Below are 17,209 nucleotides of genomic sequence, written 5' to 3'. Positions count from 1 at the left end.
AGGTGGAGCAGGGATAACTTCAGCTACGCCCACCACCACCACCCCCACCACCCCCAAACAACTCATACATTTATTAACGAGTTTATGACATCGCTGGAGCGTGACCTGGTTTTAGAAAAATATAAACGCCTAAGGGGGTTGGCACGACACAATGTTCAACTTTAAACAACGATGCAGTGCCGGATTATCCTCGAAGCAAAAATAGCATATGCTACGGGCACCGCACTTTTTACGCTATCAATTCTGGTTCAGTTATTCTGCACTTGCTCTATTACTATAGTACTATACTGCCTTCAACTTTTGACGGAACGACTCAGTGTTTAAAATTAGCGATTTGTCGTCTTACCTGGCTGTATAGCAAATGAAAATATACAATTACTTTACTGTGCAAGTAAAAATTTTACGTTTTAATTTTTATTTATTTAGGGCCCTTTTCTAACATATCCTACAGGCCACCGCACGAGCTTAATCCGGCAATGCAACGATGGCATTGTCTATCACGCATTCTGCTCACGCTGTATTCGAAAGCTGCGATGTCCATTGCTTAATTGTACTATTCTTTGCATATTATTTCTGTTAGTTTACTAAACACGCACCGGTTTGTGATATTCTTCAAAAACGTGCTGAGCTCCCATCATTAATGCCGTATGCTGTAATACGTTTTAAATTCATGTCCATGGAAATCACTTGAAATGTTTAAGGTTGCGTTGAGGAAATTCATGTAGAGTGCCTGAAAGTTTCATTTTGAATGTCCAAAGAAATTAATAGCCAAGTAGACTAAAAATAGTCTGTATTTGTCAGCTAGAATATTTCGTAGCAAAAAAAACCCGTAAAATGACACAATCGCCAACCCCAACTTAAGTGACCGATTTTTTTTACTACTATACTGCATACCGACATTGAAAGCTTTCTAAAAGTGTAAAAAAATTATGGACAATTTTAGCAGATTTTTTTTGTACACATTAGGCCTGCCAAGTAACTGTATAGTAATAGAACATTTTAAAGCAGTTTGGAATATTTGTATACTGTACTTAGTAGTAAACTATTTAATGGAGTTATAACTGCATTTGGGCAGGGCATTAAAAGCTTGTATTTTTATATTACATCCTTTACTTCCGTTTATTATATCCAAATGTATTTTTGCATAGTTGGTTTTGAAATTATTCTAGAACGGCACTAATTTGCCAGGGCATGCACCAGCCGACATTTTCTTTTTATAGAAAACATTTGGTGATGCTGCGTTGGCAGTGATGCACAAGCATAATGTACTAAAAAGGCACATTTCTTAATAACTGCCCCAAGAGAAAAAAACACATCGGTTACTTTACAGGCAATGACGCTCCTAAGAATATTCTTTATTTAAAAAAATGTTGACAATATGGCATTTTGTCACGTCGGATTCAAAGATAACAAAATACGTTCACAAACTTGCATCAACTGCCAAAGTTGGATAGTTAAAATTTAATTATCAATGCTTACATTTTATGAGTAATGTTCATAGACACATTTGCACACTTTATATTTTCATTTTATTGGCAAGGCATTGTACAAAATAAACCCTTAGCAAACAGCATTTTACCAAAAGATGAATAATCATTCAAGGAAAAAATGCAAATTCGGGATATTCACAGTGACATTCGAGTCTGTGACTTGACTAAATAACTAATGCTATACTGGTATAGGCTACCATTTGGTAAAATTAGCATTTTTCCTGGCAAAACCAAGCATTTCTCAACGAAAAATGATGGCAAATGTTGTCCTTTAAGCTTTTTCATCCGCACAGCGATTTAGTCTGAAAACTACCCACAAAAAGGATATTTATAGCAAATATAACCCCATGAGCTGCATAACGATAGCTGCTGAAACAGCCTAATTCTTGTGCTAACGCCATCTTCAGGTCATGTAGGTAATATACATGTTGTTACCCTGAGGTTGTTCTTTTAAATGTATTAAACAAGTCCATGAACAAAGCTATATGGTAGCATGTTGTGAAAACTTTTAAGTCATCGCGACATGGGAATAATAGAGCATCCATCACTTTATTATAGACATTTCTTATGTAGCAGCCACATCAATCGCATGAGTGATTGGGAAGTACCAGTGTTCCTTTTCACTGCTTTAAAATCCCATTTTACACATATTTAAAAATCCAACATCTTATATCTGCACCGATATTCCAGATGTCCAAATAACTTCCGTCTTCCCGTGGAACTAGAATATTGCAGACCAGTCTTAACTTTCGTGCAATTCACAACCAACAACAGATTCCTTCTGTCTTCTTTTTTTAACCTGGGACAACCGCTGTCCACCATCTGGCTCATGGCTTCTCATAACACTTCTAGTCAAATTAATTCCGCAGGCATAGGCATTTCATCACTTCCCATGCAGTCCTCAGGACTGGGAATCTTCAAGCTAAAAAAGAGGTGCAAAAAGAGAGAATTACATTAATGTGGTTGTGGACTCCATTTGGCGTTTACATTAATATATGCTTAATTTGCTACAATTTGAAAGATCGGTAGGTGCAGGATGTATCATCTTTGGGCACCTGCACGGCAATCTGTGTGCCATTAGTTGTTGCAACAAGGCGGACGGAAGGCTGGCCATCTCTGATGACAATCTTGTCCACATTATTGGAGGACATGCTCGTTATCGATGCGTCTAACAATCCCTCCGTCACAATTGTTACCTACAATAGAAAACAAAAACACGTCTTCATTGTGCTCTCATTTTTAACCTTCATCACAAACATTAACAAAATGTTTCTATATTGATATTTGGCATTATGTGCATAAACTGTACATTTTAACAAGTATGTTATAATGGTAATAAATACGTTTTTTAACTAAAATATATATATACGTTTAAGTATACTACACATGGCTTGCCATGTAAGAATATAACATATTTTTTGGTAAATTGACTCTTGTATTGTTGCTTTACTATATTCTGTACACGGATCTCATTGATGTTGTTACATCCTAGCTGTAACAAAATTCTCATACACATCAGTCTGCCATTACCTGTTGCGACTCAGAGCCCTCAGAGACCATGGTGACAGCATCCGTCATGCTAGGGTTGTGTGATGGCATAGTGATAGTGGTCCCATCCTGCGTTACCATTGCAATAGCAGTTCCCAAAGCCTGTAGGTCAGCCTGTGAAAGGTTTACCTGCAAGGAGGGATGTACACAAATACTCAAACTTATGGTGTTACTACAACAGTAGTATTACATTGCCAAAAACGTGTATTCCTCTTTAAGGGTTTGTGTTTATTGGAAGCCCTCTTACTAAACTTCCATACAACATGCCCATGACCATCCTTACATTTTATATAATCACTAGGAACCCACACCGTCCTTGGGACTGTCCATCTGTCCCTCCCAGCAGCCTTTTTTTTCATTTAAAGCCCCATCTCTCTCGACCTTTCTCTTGCCTTCTCTGTACTGTCTATCCCAAATTATCTTGATGTATTGCTTTGTCTCTGTTTCTATCCGTTTCTCTATCCCCTCTTCTACCTCCATTGTATCTCACCCACTTCCCTGCCCCCTTTCCCTGTTCATCTCTCACCGATCACCCTCACTTTACCAATTTCCACCTCTTCCTTTTCCCGTCTCAACCAATCTTGCCTCTCCACCTAATCCTCCCACCCATTGCTTGTCACTTACCCTCACTCTCTTCTTTCCGTTTTGCTCTCTCTTTCCTTTCCGTTTTAAGCACTTTCACTCTCTCCCCGCCGTTCTCCTCTCCGTTCCTCTCTGTCTCGTCCTCTCTTCTCTACCTCCCTCACCTAATCTCCTCTATTTAATTTACATGAGATACACATCCGGGGTGGAGGGTAGGTGGATGCAGGCATGACGTCAGCAAACATGAACCGTGGCTCAGTGGTGTGGGATGCTGGTGACGTCATCCCGCAGATGTGCGTGATGACATCACTACTGCGAATGACCACTTGTGCACAAGTCAGCCAGCCAGGCAGCCAGGAATCCAGCGAGAAAAACATTTTTTCAAACAGTATAACATATGATTGCAAGGCTTTCCAAAACTTCAGTCCTTGCGACCCATGAAAGTACATCTCTTACAACATTTTCTCCATCAAACTACAAATAATACATTACATGCTGCACACGTCTGCTGATTGCTAACCTTGACATAGTTAACGCTAATTTAAATAGTCTAAATTGGAATCAGCACATGATAATACATTTCCAGTGGTGTACATCATGTTACAACAATTTATGTTTTCATGGAGATGACACTTAAAGCAGGAAAGGGCTGACCGTGATGGGTATTGAAGCTTGCAATTTGGGAAACGCTGGTATATACCCAAGGTGAGCAATAACATAAAAGCACCATATTGGCAGTGTACAATTACAGACCTGCTGTGTTCCATCTTGTGAAATGAGTGCCACTTGTGGGGTGAGGCCGTCGTGCGTCACCACAGCAACTTGGGCAGTGATCCCATCCTCCCCTTCCACACCGGTCAAGTAAGCAATTCTCTGCCGTTTGCTCGGAACATCCCCACCTAGTGCACGCAGCAAGCACCACAGGTCGGCCTCATCAATAACCTTCACCCATTAGCAAGCACATTATGAAGAAATACATTTTCCACGTGTAGGCTGGATGTTTGTGTTTGCAGATCAAGGAAACACGTTTCTTTAAATAGACCTGGGACACATCTTCACGAAAATGTTGTCTTTAACGAATCAGGAGATAGATGGGGCCACTGCTGTGAAAAGTTTCCTAACAATGTTTCCCGACACGTTTACTTGTATATCCTCGGATTTAGACAATTGCACACACATTCACAACATAAATATATTTCTTTAAACTTTTGGCTAAAAAGGTCAGCATTACATCAGACACATGAGTTAAGTATACATATGTTGTACTGGACTTCTATGACCACTCATTTGTGCTCCCTCACCAAACTGCACTGACCAGACCAGCGTGAAGCATAGTCAACCCTCAATGCACGTGGAGTTGGGAGGCACCGTTTCAGCGATGGATTGACAAAACGGCTGTGCATGTCCTTTAAATCCACAAGGGCAAATTTAGTTAAACATTAGCACTTGCCCTGTTGCTGCTCGTAGCGTGCCCGCTCGCTCTCCTCCGTAGCTTCCATGTCACCGTGTGCGGAGCGCTTGTGTGTGGCCAGAGTGGACGGCTGCCGATACGTCTTGCTGCAGTTGCTACAGCTGTAGGGCTTGACTGGTGTGTGCACGACCTGGTGCTTATAGAGACTCGAGTACTCGGTGAAGCGCTTGCCACAGCCTGGCACCGTGCACACATAAGGTTTCTCGCCTGCGGATTTCACAAATGACTCAATTACGTTTCGCTGTACTCACCATCATGGCATAGTTACACAACAGCGTAAGTATGTTATCAAAATTTGTTGAAAGTGCACACACACAACCTTGCCTGTGTGAATGCGGACGTGGTTTTTGTAGTTAGTGGCACTGGAGAAGCCCCTGCCACAGCCTGGCTCTGGGCAGAGGTACGGCCGCTCTCCTGTGTGCGTTCGAATGTGAACCTTGCGGATATTCGATGTTGTGAAGGATCTCCCACAGCCTTCAAACGGACATTTGAATGGCTTTTCACCTGCAGAAAAAAGGCGATTTTACTTGACACGTGTTAGAATATCAGTCACAATGAAATATTTCACCAATGTGACTTTTAAAGAAACTTTCTCAAATAATTATTAACATACCTGTGTGAGTACGGATATGCTTCTGAAGATCCCCCGAGGTTTTAAATCCTTTCCGACACGTCTCGTCTGGACACAGGTAGGGCTTCTCTCCCGTGTGTGTTCGCAAGTGGCTTTTTAAACCATACCCTGCAAAGTTTTCAAACAAGCGCTCCATATAACCCTCGTTGTAAAACTCCAGTTTGCTATGCCAAAAGTGGTTTGAGAACGTTAATCTTTAGACGGTACCTGTCGAGAAGGCCTTCCCACAGCATGGCTGGTTGCAGCGATATGGTCGATCGCCAGTGTGAGCCCTCTCATGTACCTACCAATGACAAAAATCAATATTTACAATAAGTTGTTTTTAACATTCCTATTATTTTGTTTCTCTTTTGGCGAGTATATTATTGGAAAATTACAAATGCAAAACTCCAGCACGTTAATCACAGCTTTGAGAACACAAGTTAAACACAAGATTTTCATCATGCCAGTTAAAGGGATAAAAAGCAAATTCTCCCTGGACCTTCAAATGGTGTGCAGTCGTGTAGAGCCTTCCACAACCTTCGTAACGGCAGTGGAATGATTTTTCACCCGATGGCTGTCCTGAACTGCTGGCTCTGTTCATACTCTGGCAAAAGTGTTGAAACATCTACAGTTAACAATACAGTCAGGTGATAGCCACACATTCATGCATGCTTCTTGCACACGACCAAGTTCGTTTTGTTTCACCTCCATATACTGTGTGCAGACAAAATAGCTACATAAGGATTTATTTAAAGAAACCCAATTACCTTTTTGATTTTGATGTCTGACATCAAGCCCTCTGAACTATTACCATCATTCTCCCCTGTTACCTGAAGCATACAGAAAGAGGATTGTGATGAAATAACCAATTTAATGAGCAGCACAACACAGGAGAGTGGGATACAGTACAGTATGCAATGCTGAAATTACCATTCACAATTATCCAATTGCACACACTGTGAACATTAAGAGTTGGGAAACTTAGGGCTCCAGGCAAATACTTTGACTTTATGGCCCTGCCTCACATGAGCACACTGGGAAACAATAAACTAGCTTGGCAAGTTTGACAAACCAAGATGCGGTTTCAAGTCAAGTTCAGTGTTATTAAAGTATATAATGTAAAAAAACAAATTACATCATCTATAAAAAAAACTTTTAAAATAGGAATAAACATAAATCATAACCCGGCATAGAATATCAGTGACACCGATTGCTAATCGATAATTGTTTTACTGCAAATATTGAAATGGCACATTAGAAGACTCACAACAGACGCGTACTGCTCAAGAACGCTAATGGCCTCGACGTCTGTTGTGTCAGGTCCCTCCGCATCCTCGGAACCCTCGACCCGGATGGCCCCATCAGGGCCTGGGTGGTGGATGTACGCCGTGGTCCCATCCTCCAACTGCACGGCCTGTACCAGGCTTTGGTCGTAGCCCTCTGCATGTGAAAATAACACAAGTTTTAGCACGAGCCTAAAAACATGACGGCATGTTTGTGTACATTTCACATGTTTAACATAGGTTAGAGACCTTTGATTGTGTAGTAGATGAATGCTGTTGTTCCATCTTCCAGCTGCACTGCCTGCCCATCTTCAAATCGCATGCTTTCTGAAATTATAACAATTCAAACACCTTTTCTGGTTTTATGGGAAAACAATACACATCAAGAATCTCTACATTGTGCATGCATTAAACCAATGTATGCCAACTCTTGTGTTACACATCTCTTACGGAAGTACCTTCATTTCCTTGGGACATGTCCCCAGAGCTCACTGGGAAGTTGTCAGTGGCATCAATTTCTTGGTTAGACTGGGCTATGAGCAAGCCTGCCAGAACACAATATCAGGTGTATGGCAGTAGAACATAAACAAATTGGCAGGTAACTAATGCAAGCCTTGTAGCATCAGTAGGCAAATTCGTTTACTTTTCAAATGCTCACCGAACCAAAATAGGCATTGCACAGAACCAACATCAAGTGTGGAAAATATAAATTAAATCTGCCATAAATCCACTGCGTACTTTCATTTTGAAACACTTTGAACAAACAAAAAAGCTCTCGAGCAGTCATCAATTGTCATGTGTTAATTGGTGTTAATATTTGTAATTTTAATAAAATATTTCAAGTACACTTTACCTATCACTTCCTGGTCGCTTGTTGCAATATCCGAGGCACTCAATCGCTTGTGCCCATCATTTGCGTCTTGTAGTGTGCTGCTGGGATCCATTGTGCCAGGTTTTATTCGCTGTTACCACAATGTGGCATGAACAACAAATCACGATTACACTGGTGGCTGAACAGATTTAAAAAAACATTGTACCAAATGCTCATTGCTTTGCATGCGTATGATGACCATGTACTAGTTTACTTTAATTACTTCTGAGCTTGTGACCTTTGTTTTGTACTTTGTTACAGATTTGTATTAATATACAACTATTTTAGTGCAGCTAGCTTTACAAAAATTTACCATTAACATGCATCGCTTGTGCTAACACAGGGTGATCCATATATAGACATGGTACTGCTTTGACCCGATTACTTTATCTCTAAAAGCGATTTAATATTGTGAAAGTAATGGCTCCATATCTTAGAGGAATGTTAAACGATTAGAGAAATGTGTACCGAAATTGGTGGAAGCCATGTCATAAAATGCTTTATAATTGCTCATTATTTTAGTGGGCTGTCTAAAAATGTATCAGGCTATAGTTTCTTGCAGTCATAAACCTGCACATGGGACTTGATGACGTTTCTAAAACGGCAATTAACGCAAGTTTCACTTGAAACAAAGCAATGTGTGGAGTCACTTAGGTTCATTTTCCTTACACAATACTTTATTTTTTAATTGTGACATGGAGTATACCTTTAACCCAGACTTGTATTTAAGAGCTTGTCTCTTGGATTTTTCCTCACTTGATACAGTAAATTTAGCTGTGACGGTCCCACCTGATGACGGAGACTTGTGTTGTCTCCGAAACGTCGTGATTTATTATTTTATATCTATTAATATTTCTATTTTTAATTTGTATTTTTACCTACGTGACTTTACCGAAAAAATCTAAGAGTAGGAATCCTTGCAGTCACGAAAGCTTCAAATCTAGAAAGATGTAACAATGCTATGTGCAGAAGTCACATCGTAAACAATTACAATAAACAAAAACATACCATGCCTACAAAACATTCTTAAAGACTGCAGACTATTTGTGCGCGCCCGATCTTATCAGATGTCAGAAGCTAAGTAGATTTAAACCTGGACAATTAATTATTGAATGTTCCAACACCATGAAATGTGTTACTATTGCAGGCTACCAGCAGCAGAGGGCAGTGCAATAATTTTTCACTGCCGTACTGTAATACTTTATGCTCCAACGGTGGATTGATAAATTTAACGTGTAGGCTTTCACAACCAATATCATCCATTATATATATAGAGGGGGGTGGGTTAGATCACAAAAATATAAATGTATCGTCAAACCCGCCACCACCCAACACGGACAACTAGTAAGGTTTGTCCAGTAAACAGAACATGCCAATTCGTTACTAGTACAGCAACACCGGTGTGGGTTGGAGAGCCAAGCCACATTTACAATCTGAGTACGACGTTTCGCCAGTAATTACAACTAGCATCATCAGGCGGATAGCAAAATATACCCATACGAATGGATTGATCAGTTTAACAACTAGGCTTTCGCGACCAATATCATCCATAATGCAGTTTTTTTGGGGGGTTAGATCACGTAAATGTGTAGTTAAACCCGCCACTACTCGACAGCCAATTAGTAAAGTTTGTCAAGTAAACGAAACGTACTCCCATTGTAAATGTTGTGGATTTACTCTTCAACACACCGGTGTGCTGTACTAGCAACGAATTAGCAAGTTCTGTTTACGTGACAACCCTTACTAAATTTTGATTTAAAGCTTTCGTGACTGCAGGGATTCATATTCTTGATTCTTTCGGTAAAGTCACGAACGGAAATAATAAAATACAAATATTAAACAAAAAATGCTCACGACGTTTCGACTGCAACACAAGCAATCATCATCATGTGTGAAATCCACAGCAATATTTTTTGTTTGTTTTATATTTGTATTATTTTATTATTTCCCTTCTACGTGACTTTACCGAAAGAACCAAGAATATGAAACCTTACTGTGTCGGGTGGTGGCGGGTTTACCGACATATTTATATTTACTCGATCTAACCCCCCACAACAAAGGCCTCTATTATGGAGTGGATTGATGAAGGGTAGTAATTATTATTCTCTAACGTCTTACGATCGGCTTCTTCACCCACATTGATCGCCGTGAAGTATGCTCAAAACGACCCCTGTGACCTACGTGGTATTGGGGGGACTGGGGGAGACCCCCTCTCATTCAGCAGCTAATGAACCACCGCGTGTACACATTTACAACAATGCGAGTTGCTGTGGTGGTGTAAAACACGACTTATGCTCAAATCAAAGACACGCATTGACACGAGTCACGATGCAACCCGCAACAGACGCTGTGGATGTGCAATCGTCAATCCTCAACGTGCTCCAACGCAGCATTAATAATGTGCGCCTGCCTTGCTGTTCATTACACTACTAAACGCGGAAACAATTACATTTGCACCTCGCAAAGACATAATAGAACACCCCCACCATACTACAGCCACATGACACAAGCCCAAACTAGGCCGAGCCTAACCCAACGCGCTCTCACCGCTTTGAGGGCATTGCAATGAAGCCAATTTAGACCGCACCAACAACACCCCCCACCCCCACACAGCAAGCGGCACCTTCATGGGATATTTAATATAAAACAATAAACAACCAGAGACTAGTCTCCTAATGCCGACTGCCGAGCGAACAAGCCGACGAGAGACGTCAACTGGACGGGCGGCCTCTGTGTCTCTGTGCTCGTGGTGGTGTTTGTGTGTCCAGCCGCTTGTGAGCTGGGCCGTGGTTATTTCTCTCGCCAACAACAACATAAAAGACGACGACGACGATCTGTCTCGTTTCGTTTGCCTCCCTCCCCACCACCCTCACGCTTCTCCCCGTACACCCACAGCAGCAGCCTAAGAACCCGGCGGCTTCGTGGCCCCCGCACCACTTGCCGGGGGCCCACCCCTACTCGGTGCCCCATGACCGCGGCCGGGCTAAGAGGGCGACACGGGGTGGCCACGAGGGTGGCCAGGCACGGGGTGGTCGTGGTGGTGGTCGTGGTGGTAGTGGTGGGAGACCACCACGAAGCCCGCGAGCGCGAGAGTTTTGTGTTTTCTACCAACAATTCCGTCTCTCTTACCGCCATGCACCAGGGCAGGAAGCAGCGAGGAGGAGCCGGGCGAACCCCGCGCAGCGCTGTGCCGCGTGGGGCGGGGGGGAGGGGACGGGGGGGAGGGGCAGAGAAGAGGGGGAGTAGGAGGAGGGCACGGGGAGGGGGCGGGCACGGGGAGGGAGGGAGGGAGGAGGGCACGGGGAGGGGGAAGAGGGAGGGAGGAGGGAGTAGGAGGAGGGCACGGGGAGGGGGCGGAGGGAGTAGGAGTTGGAGGGAGTAGGGGGAGGGCACGGGGAGGGGGCGGGCACGGGGAGGGAGGAGGGCACGGGGAGGGGGAAGAGGGAGGGAGGAGGGAGTAGGAGGAGGGCACGGGGAGGGGGAGGAGGGAGGGAGGAGGGAGTAGGAGGAGGGCACGGGGAGGGGGCGGAGGGAGTAGGAGTTGGAGGGAGTAGGGGGAGGGCACGGGGAGGGGGCGGGCACGGGGAGGGAGGAGGGCACGGGGAGGGGGAAGAGGGAGGGAGGAGGGAGTAGGAGGAGGGCACGGGGAGGGGGAGGAGGGAGGGAGGAGGGAGTAGGAGGAGGGCACGGGGAGAGGGAGGAGGAGAGGGAGGAGGAGGGAGTAGGAGGAGGGCACGGGGAGGGGGCGGAGGGAGGGAGGAGGGAGTAGGAGGAGGGCACGGGGAGGGGGAGGAGGGAGGGAGGAGGGAGTAGGAGGAGGGCACGGGGAGGGGGCGGAGGGAGTAGGAGTTGGAGGGAGTAGGGGGAGGGCACGGGGAGGGGGCGGGCATGGGGAGGGAGGGAGGAGGAGGGCACGGGGAGGGGGAAGAGGGAGGGAGGAGGGAGTAGGAGGAGGGCACGGGGAGGGGGCGGAGGGAGGGAGGAGGGAGTAGGAGGAGGGCACGGGGAGGGGGAGGAGGGAGGGAGGAGGGAGTAGGAGGAGGGCACGGGGAGGGGGCGGAGGGAGTAGGAGTTGGAGGGAGTAGGGGGAGGGCACGGGGAGGGGGCGGGCACGGGGAGGGAGGGAGGAGGAGGGCACGGGGAGGGGGAAGAGGGAGGGAGGAGGGAGTAGGAGGAGGGCACGGGGAGGGGGAAGAGGGAGTAGGAGGAGGGCACGGGGAGGGGGAGGAGGGAGTAGGAGGAGGGCACGGGGAGAGGGAGGAGGAGAGGGAGGAGGAGGGAGTAGGAGGAGGGCACGGGGAGGGGGAAGAGGGAGTAGGAGGAGGGCACGGGGAGGGGGAGGAGGGAGGGAGGAGGGAGTAGGAGGAGGGAACGGGGAGAGGGAGGAGGAGAGGGAGGAGGAGGGAGGAGGAGGGCACGGGGGAGGGAGGAGGGAGTAGGAGGAGGGCACGGGGAGGGGGAAGAGGGAGTAGAAGGAGGGCACGGAGAGAGGGAGGAGGAGAGGGAGGAGGGAGGGAGGAGGGCACGTGGAGGGAGAAGGGAGGGAGGAGGAGGGCACGAGGAGGGAGGGAGGAGGGCACGTGGAGGGAGGGAGTGAGGAGAGCATGTGGAGGAGGCGGCTACGGGGTTGGAGGAGGAGGGCACGCGGCGGCCGCGCCACCCACCCCACAGAGGGCGGCACACCCCCGCTGCTGTTGTCACGGTGTGGCAGCTGCAAGTTCCGGGGCAATGTGAACAACGTGAATTTACCTTTCTCTTCATCATCACGCGCCCTGGTCGTCTCCTCCTCGTCTCACCGCCACCACGCCTCCTCATCATCATTTAGATTATTTAGCTAATATAAATTTCCGCCACTTTGTTGAGCTATCATTTGTGGCCAGGACGCTTCTGAACAATGAGCTCATTCCTCAGTGCGCTTTGCCTGGTAAGAAAAAATATGAGAATAGGTTTTCCTCTTTTTTATGGCAACAAAACAGGTGTTAAGATGTTAAAACACCAAACTGAAACCTTTTACAAGGATTTAATTCTAGATTTGAAGCTTTCGTGACTGCAATGATTCATATTCTTAGGTTTTTTCGGTAAAGTCACGTAGGTAAAACATTAAAATTAATGAAAGTAAAATAAAACAAAATAAAAATAAAAATCACGACGTTTCGGAGGCAACACAAGTCTCCGTCATCAGGTGGGACCGTCACAGCCGAATTAGCTGCATCAAGTGAAGCAATGATTCAAGATGTAATCCCTTATAAGCAAGTTGAAGGGAGGTGGAGAGGGGGGGTTTGGAGAGCTTATCAGACTGTGGTAGCCAATGAATGGAAACGTATTGGGAGGGAGGAGGAGCGGTGATCAAAGACTGCACGTAGTGCTCAACACAATGAATGGACACGTGTCGGGAGGGAGGAGGAGCGGTGATCAAAGACTGCACGTAGTGTTCAACACAATGAATGGAGACGTGTCGGGACGGAGGGTGAGCGGTGATCAAAGACTGCACAAAGTGCTCAACACAATGAATGGAGACGTGTCGGGACGGAGGGTGAGCGGTGATCAAAGAACAATGAAGAGATTACTGTTAAACACTGGGGATGTTAACACTCGGTGAAGTAAATTAAAATAGTGCCTGTCAGATAAGATGGTCCAAAAAGTGTAATTAAGTCTTTTTTGCGTGGTTAATAACATCTTTCCAGTGATTACTAAGTTTGTACCCATCATCACGGTTGAAATTGTGTCTGTGTTTGTATATTTGTATGGCTTCGTGTACAAACCTTTGATGGTAGCCAGTAGGTTTGCAGAGAACCTTGGCTACCATCAAAGGTTTGTACACGAAGCCATACAAATATACAAACACAGACACAATTTCAACCGTGATGATGGGTACAAACTTAGTAATCACTGGAAAGATGTTATTAACCACGCAAAAAAGACTTAATTACACTTTTTGGACCATCTTATCTGACAGGCACTATTTTAATTTACTTCACCGAGTGTTAACATCCCCAGTGTTTAACAGTAATCTCTTCATTGTTCTTTGATCACCGCTCACCCTCCGTCCCGACACGTCTCCATTCATTGTGTTTAGCACTACGTGCAGTCTTTGATCACCGCTCACCCTCCGTCCCGACACGTTTCCATTCATTGTGTTGAGCACTACGTGATGTCTTTGATCACCGCTCACCCTCCGTCCCGACACGTCTCCATTCATTGTGTTGAGCACTTTGTGCAGTCTTTGATCACCGCTCACCCTCCGTCCCGACACGTCTCCATTCATTGTGTTGAACACTACGTGCAGTCTTTGATCACCGCTCCTCCTCCCTCCCGACACGTGTCCATTCATTGTGTTGAGCACTACGTGCAGTCTTTGATCACCGCTCCTCCTCCCTCCCAATACGTTTCCATTCATTGGCTACCACAGTCTGATAAGCTCTCCAAACCCCCCCTCTCCACCTCCCTTCAACTTGCTTATAAGGGATTACATCTTGAATCATTGCTTCACTTGATGCAGCTAATTCGGCTGTGACGGTCCCACCTGATGACGGAGACTTGTGTTGCCTCCGAAACGTCGTGATTTTTATTTTTATTTTGTTTTATTTTACTTTCATTAATTTTAATGTTTTACCTACGTGACTTTACCGAAAAAACCTTTTACAAGGAATCATGTCTGCATTAACCACAAGTATTGTGGTTAATGCAGACATAAATTTGATTGCTTCCAAAGATTGCTTTTTTTTCTGTGTGCCTATGTGTGTCTCTGTGTGAGTCTCTCTCTGCTTGTGTGTCTGTCTGTCTCCGTGTCTATGTTATGTCTCTTTCTCAAATTTAGTAATCTTTGGAAGAACGTAATCAACCAGGTGAGGTGCTGACTGTTGTATTGGCCGACTCTCTGTGTTGTATTTCATTATATTTCCAAGTTTACTAGGTTTGTTTTCTCATTAATTTGTACCTGATGATGGTTGCTTGTGTTGCAATCGAAACGTCGTATTATATTATTTTATTTCTTTCTACGTGACTTTAACGAAAGAACCAAAGAGTAATTCCTGCAGTCACGAAAGCTTCGAATCTAAACACCTGTTTTGTTGCCAGAAAAAAGGGCAAAACCTATTCTCATATTTTGGTACTGGCAAAGGAGGTCCCATGATGAAGAAAACATAGGTTTAGTTTTATTTGTATAAATATTTAAGTGATTTTTTACCTTTCCTATATTTTTCATTCCTATCGTATTTTTGTATTGTTGTAACGTTCTGACCCGCCCTGACTGAACATTTGTGAAACATAGCTTCATAGCTCATCGGATTCCTCCAGTATAAATCAATATTACTGATAGGAACCACCTGGTTCCACCAGCCCACAAGGGATTATTGTGTCCGTCCGTCCATCCGTCGTGTATCCAAAAATGGGAGGGGTGGGGCTGGGTGGAGAGGGGAGGGTGGGGAGGGGCTGGGTGGGGCTGGGTGGGGGGTGGGGCTGGGTGTGGAGGGGCTGGTCACCCCGTGGTGCCCTTATAAAACTCAACGTTTAACCTACTCACGCCGGCTTGTGCCCACCCTCACAGTCGGGCATATTTGCGGAATACACCACGCCGCCGTTAACCCTGGCCATTGACCGAGCAACCCAACGTTCCTACCAGCTCCCTCCGCAGGAATGTGTTCTAATTCAAATCATCCCCTCCTCTGTTTAAGACCAGATTGAATATATAATTGAGACCAGAAGTTTCTGTGCACGTGCGACAGTGTAACAACATCAGCTGTTGTTGCACTGTGGGACTCTTGCCACTGCCGGCAGCCAATTGCCAGTATTTGCCACGGTTTCTTACGTGCGGATCATTCCATTCAACGTTAAAGCATCGTGGTCACGGTCCAGTTCGTGTATTATTAAAATATATAATCCGAGACGTTTCGGGCAATGGACCCTTCTTTATAGCACCATACATCGAGAGGCTAAACCCGAATCACTGCCAGCGCAGCATCCACCAAGTTATTGATTTCAATTCAGGCGCGAGATTCACTTAAATCCCATGGCGTCAGAGCGGACGGCTTGGAACAGCGCAAACGGCCGCGGTCCCTTAAAGTGTCTCCATGCCAACGGTGATCGATTGTGACGTCAGCACTCGAATGGTTTCTCTGCGATCGTGGGGCCGCCGCGTGGGTAACTCGGTCGAGGTAAAAACTAATAAACGATTTGAATGTTCACCAGGTAAGGACCCACTGAGTTATTTCGCTCTCATTTAGAAGCGACCTGGCCACAAGTGATTGCTCAACGAAGTGGCTCGTCAACGCGTGGAGATTTATAGCAGCCACATTACTCTTTAAACGCGTGATGTCGATTCTAAATGTGGAGGGGAAAATCCGGCGAGCACGAGGAGCGACAGAACACGCCAACTCAAAATATATAGCAGGCGTCCGGGTCGGGATCGAACCCACGACCTGTATACCACGCGAGGTATTAACATCATGCCCCCCGTGGCTGCTCCCATGGCAAGGGTCTCGCCCACCTTCACCACCCCACCCCCCATGTCCAGTGCCACGGTGCGATGCGAGTTTGAAGCTTCGTTAACAAGGACGAAACAAGCAAAACCAAAAAGACTTTCAAAGTTATGGCCGGCCAACTTTAACCGATATCGGACAGAGGGGACGTGACAGGATTGCCAAAGTGGCGCATACGATTTTAAAGGTGGGTTTTGTTTTGTCAGTCGAATGGATTGGGATTTTAATGTTTTCTTTAATATGTAAGAGACTTCGTGTGCTATATATGGCGGTTCCGGCTCCGTGCTGAGATCCAGGCCTTCAGTAGACGCGTCTCCTTCCACGCGGCTGACTTTACCGAAAAAACCTAAGAATATGAATCCTTGCAGTCAGAAAGCTTCAAATCTAGAATGGATAAAGCTGTTTAGGGCCACCCTCAGGACTCCCATCCGAAAAGGCCTTGTGCATCCATGAAACACACTCTTGATACTTGTAGGAACCACCTGGTTCTACCAGCCCACAGGGGATTGTCTGTCCGTCGTGCATCCAAAAATGGGAGGCGTGGGGCTGGGTGAGGGTGGGGCTGGGTGGAGAGGGGCTGGTCACCCCGTGGTGCTCTTATAAAACGTTTAACCTACTCACGCCGGCTTGTACCCACCCTCAGTCGGCCATATTGGCGGAATACACCACGCCGCCATTGAACCTGGCCATTGACCGAGCAACCCAACGTTCCTACCAGCTCCTTCCACAGGAATGTACTTGCATCACAAGTGTGAACACTGCTACAGTAATCAGTTTCAAAGACAATGCATATATCAGAGCATGCTTGGATGTTTCGCCACAAAAATGTGTGGCTTAATGCATGTCTTGGTGTTTGAACATCGTAATGCCTGTT

General features: G+C 45.6%; 1 protein-coding gene across 1 annotated transcript; it reads right to left on the bottom strand.

The window, feature by feature from the left end:
- Positions 1–1,394: 1,394 nt before the first annotated feature.
- LOC144933865 (zinc finger protein 76-like) lies at positions 1,395–11,069 on the bottom strand. The gene is made up of 15 exons (XM_078859108.1): positions 10,988–11,069; positions 7,841–7,949; positions 7,446–7,532; positions 7,237–7,314; positions 6,972–7,144; positions 6,472–6,534; positions 6,204–6,308; positions 5,930–6,005; positions 5,705–5,830; positions 5,411–5,595; positions 5,071–5,293; positions 4,374–4,519; positions 3,021–3,167; positions 2,546–2,686; positions 1,395–2,412 (listed from the first exon to the last, which is right to left on the bottom strand). Exons 1-15 carry the CDS (start codon positions 10,991–10,993, stop codon positions 2,392–2,394), a joined length of 1,686 nt encoding a protein of 561 aa, XP_078715234.1. The 5' UTR covers positions 10,994–11,069; the 3' UTR covers positions 1,395–2,391.
- Positions 11,070–17,209: the final 6,140 nt, after the last annotated feature.

This window comes from Lampetra fluviatilis, chromosome 8, assembly GCF_964198595.1.
Source record: "Lampetra fluviatilis chromosome 8, kcLamFluv1.1, whole genome shotgun sequence".
Lineage (NCBI taxonomy): Eukaryota > Metazoa > Chordata > Hyperoartia > Petromyzontiformes > Petromyzontidae > Lampetra > Lampetra fluviatilis.
This window is presented reverse-complemented; position numbering and strand designations above follow the sequence as displayed.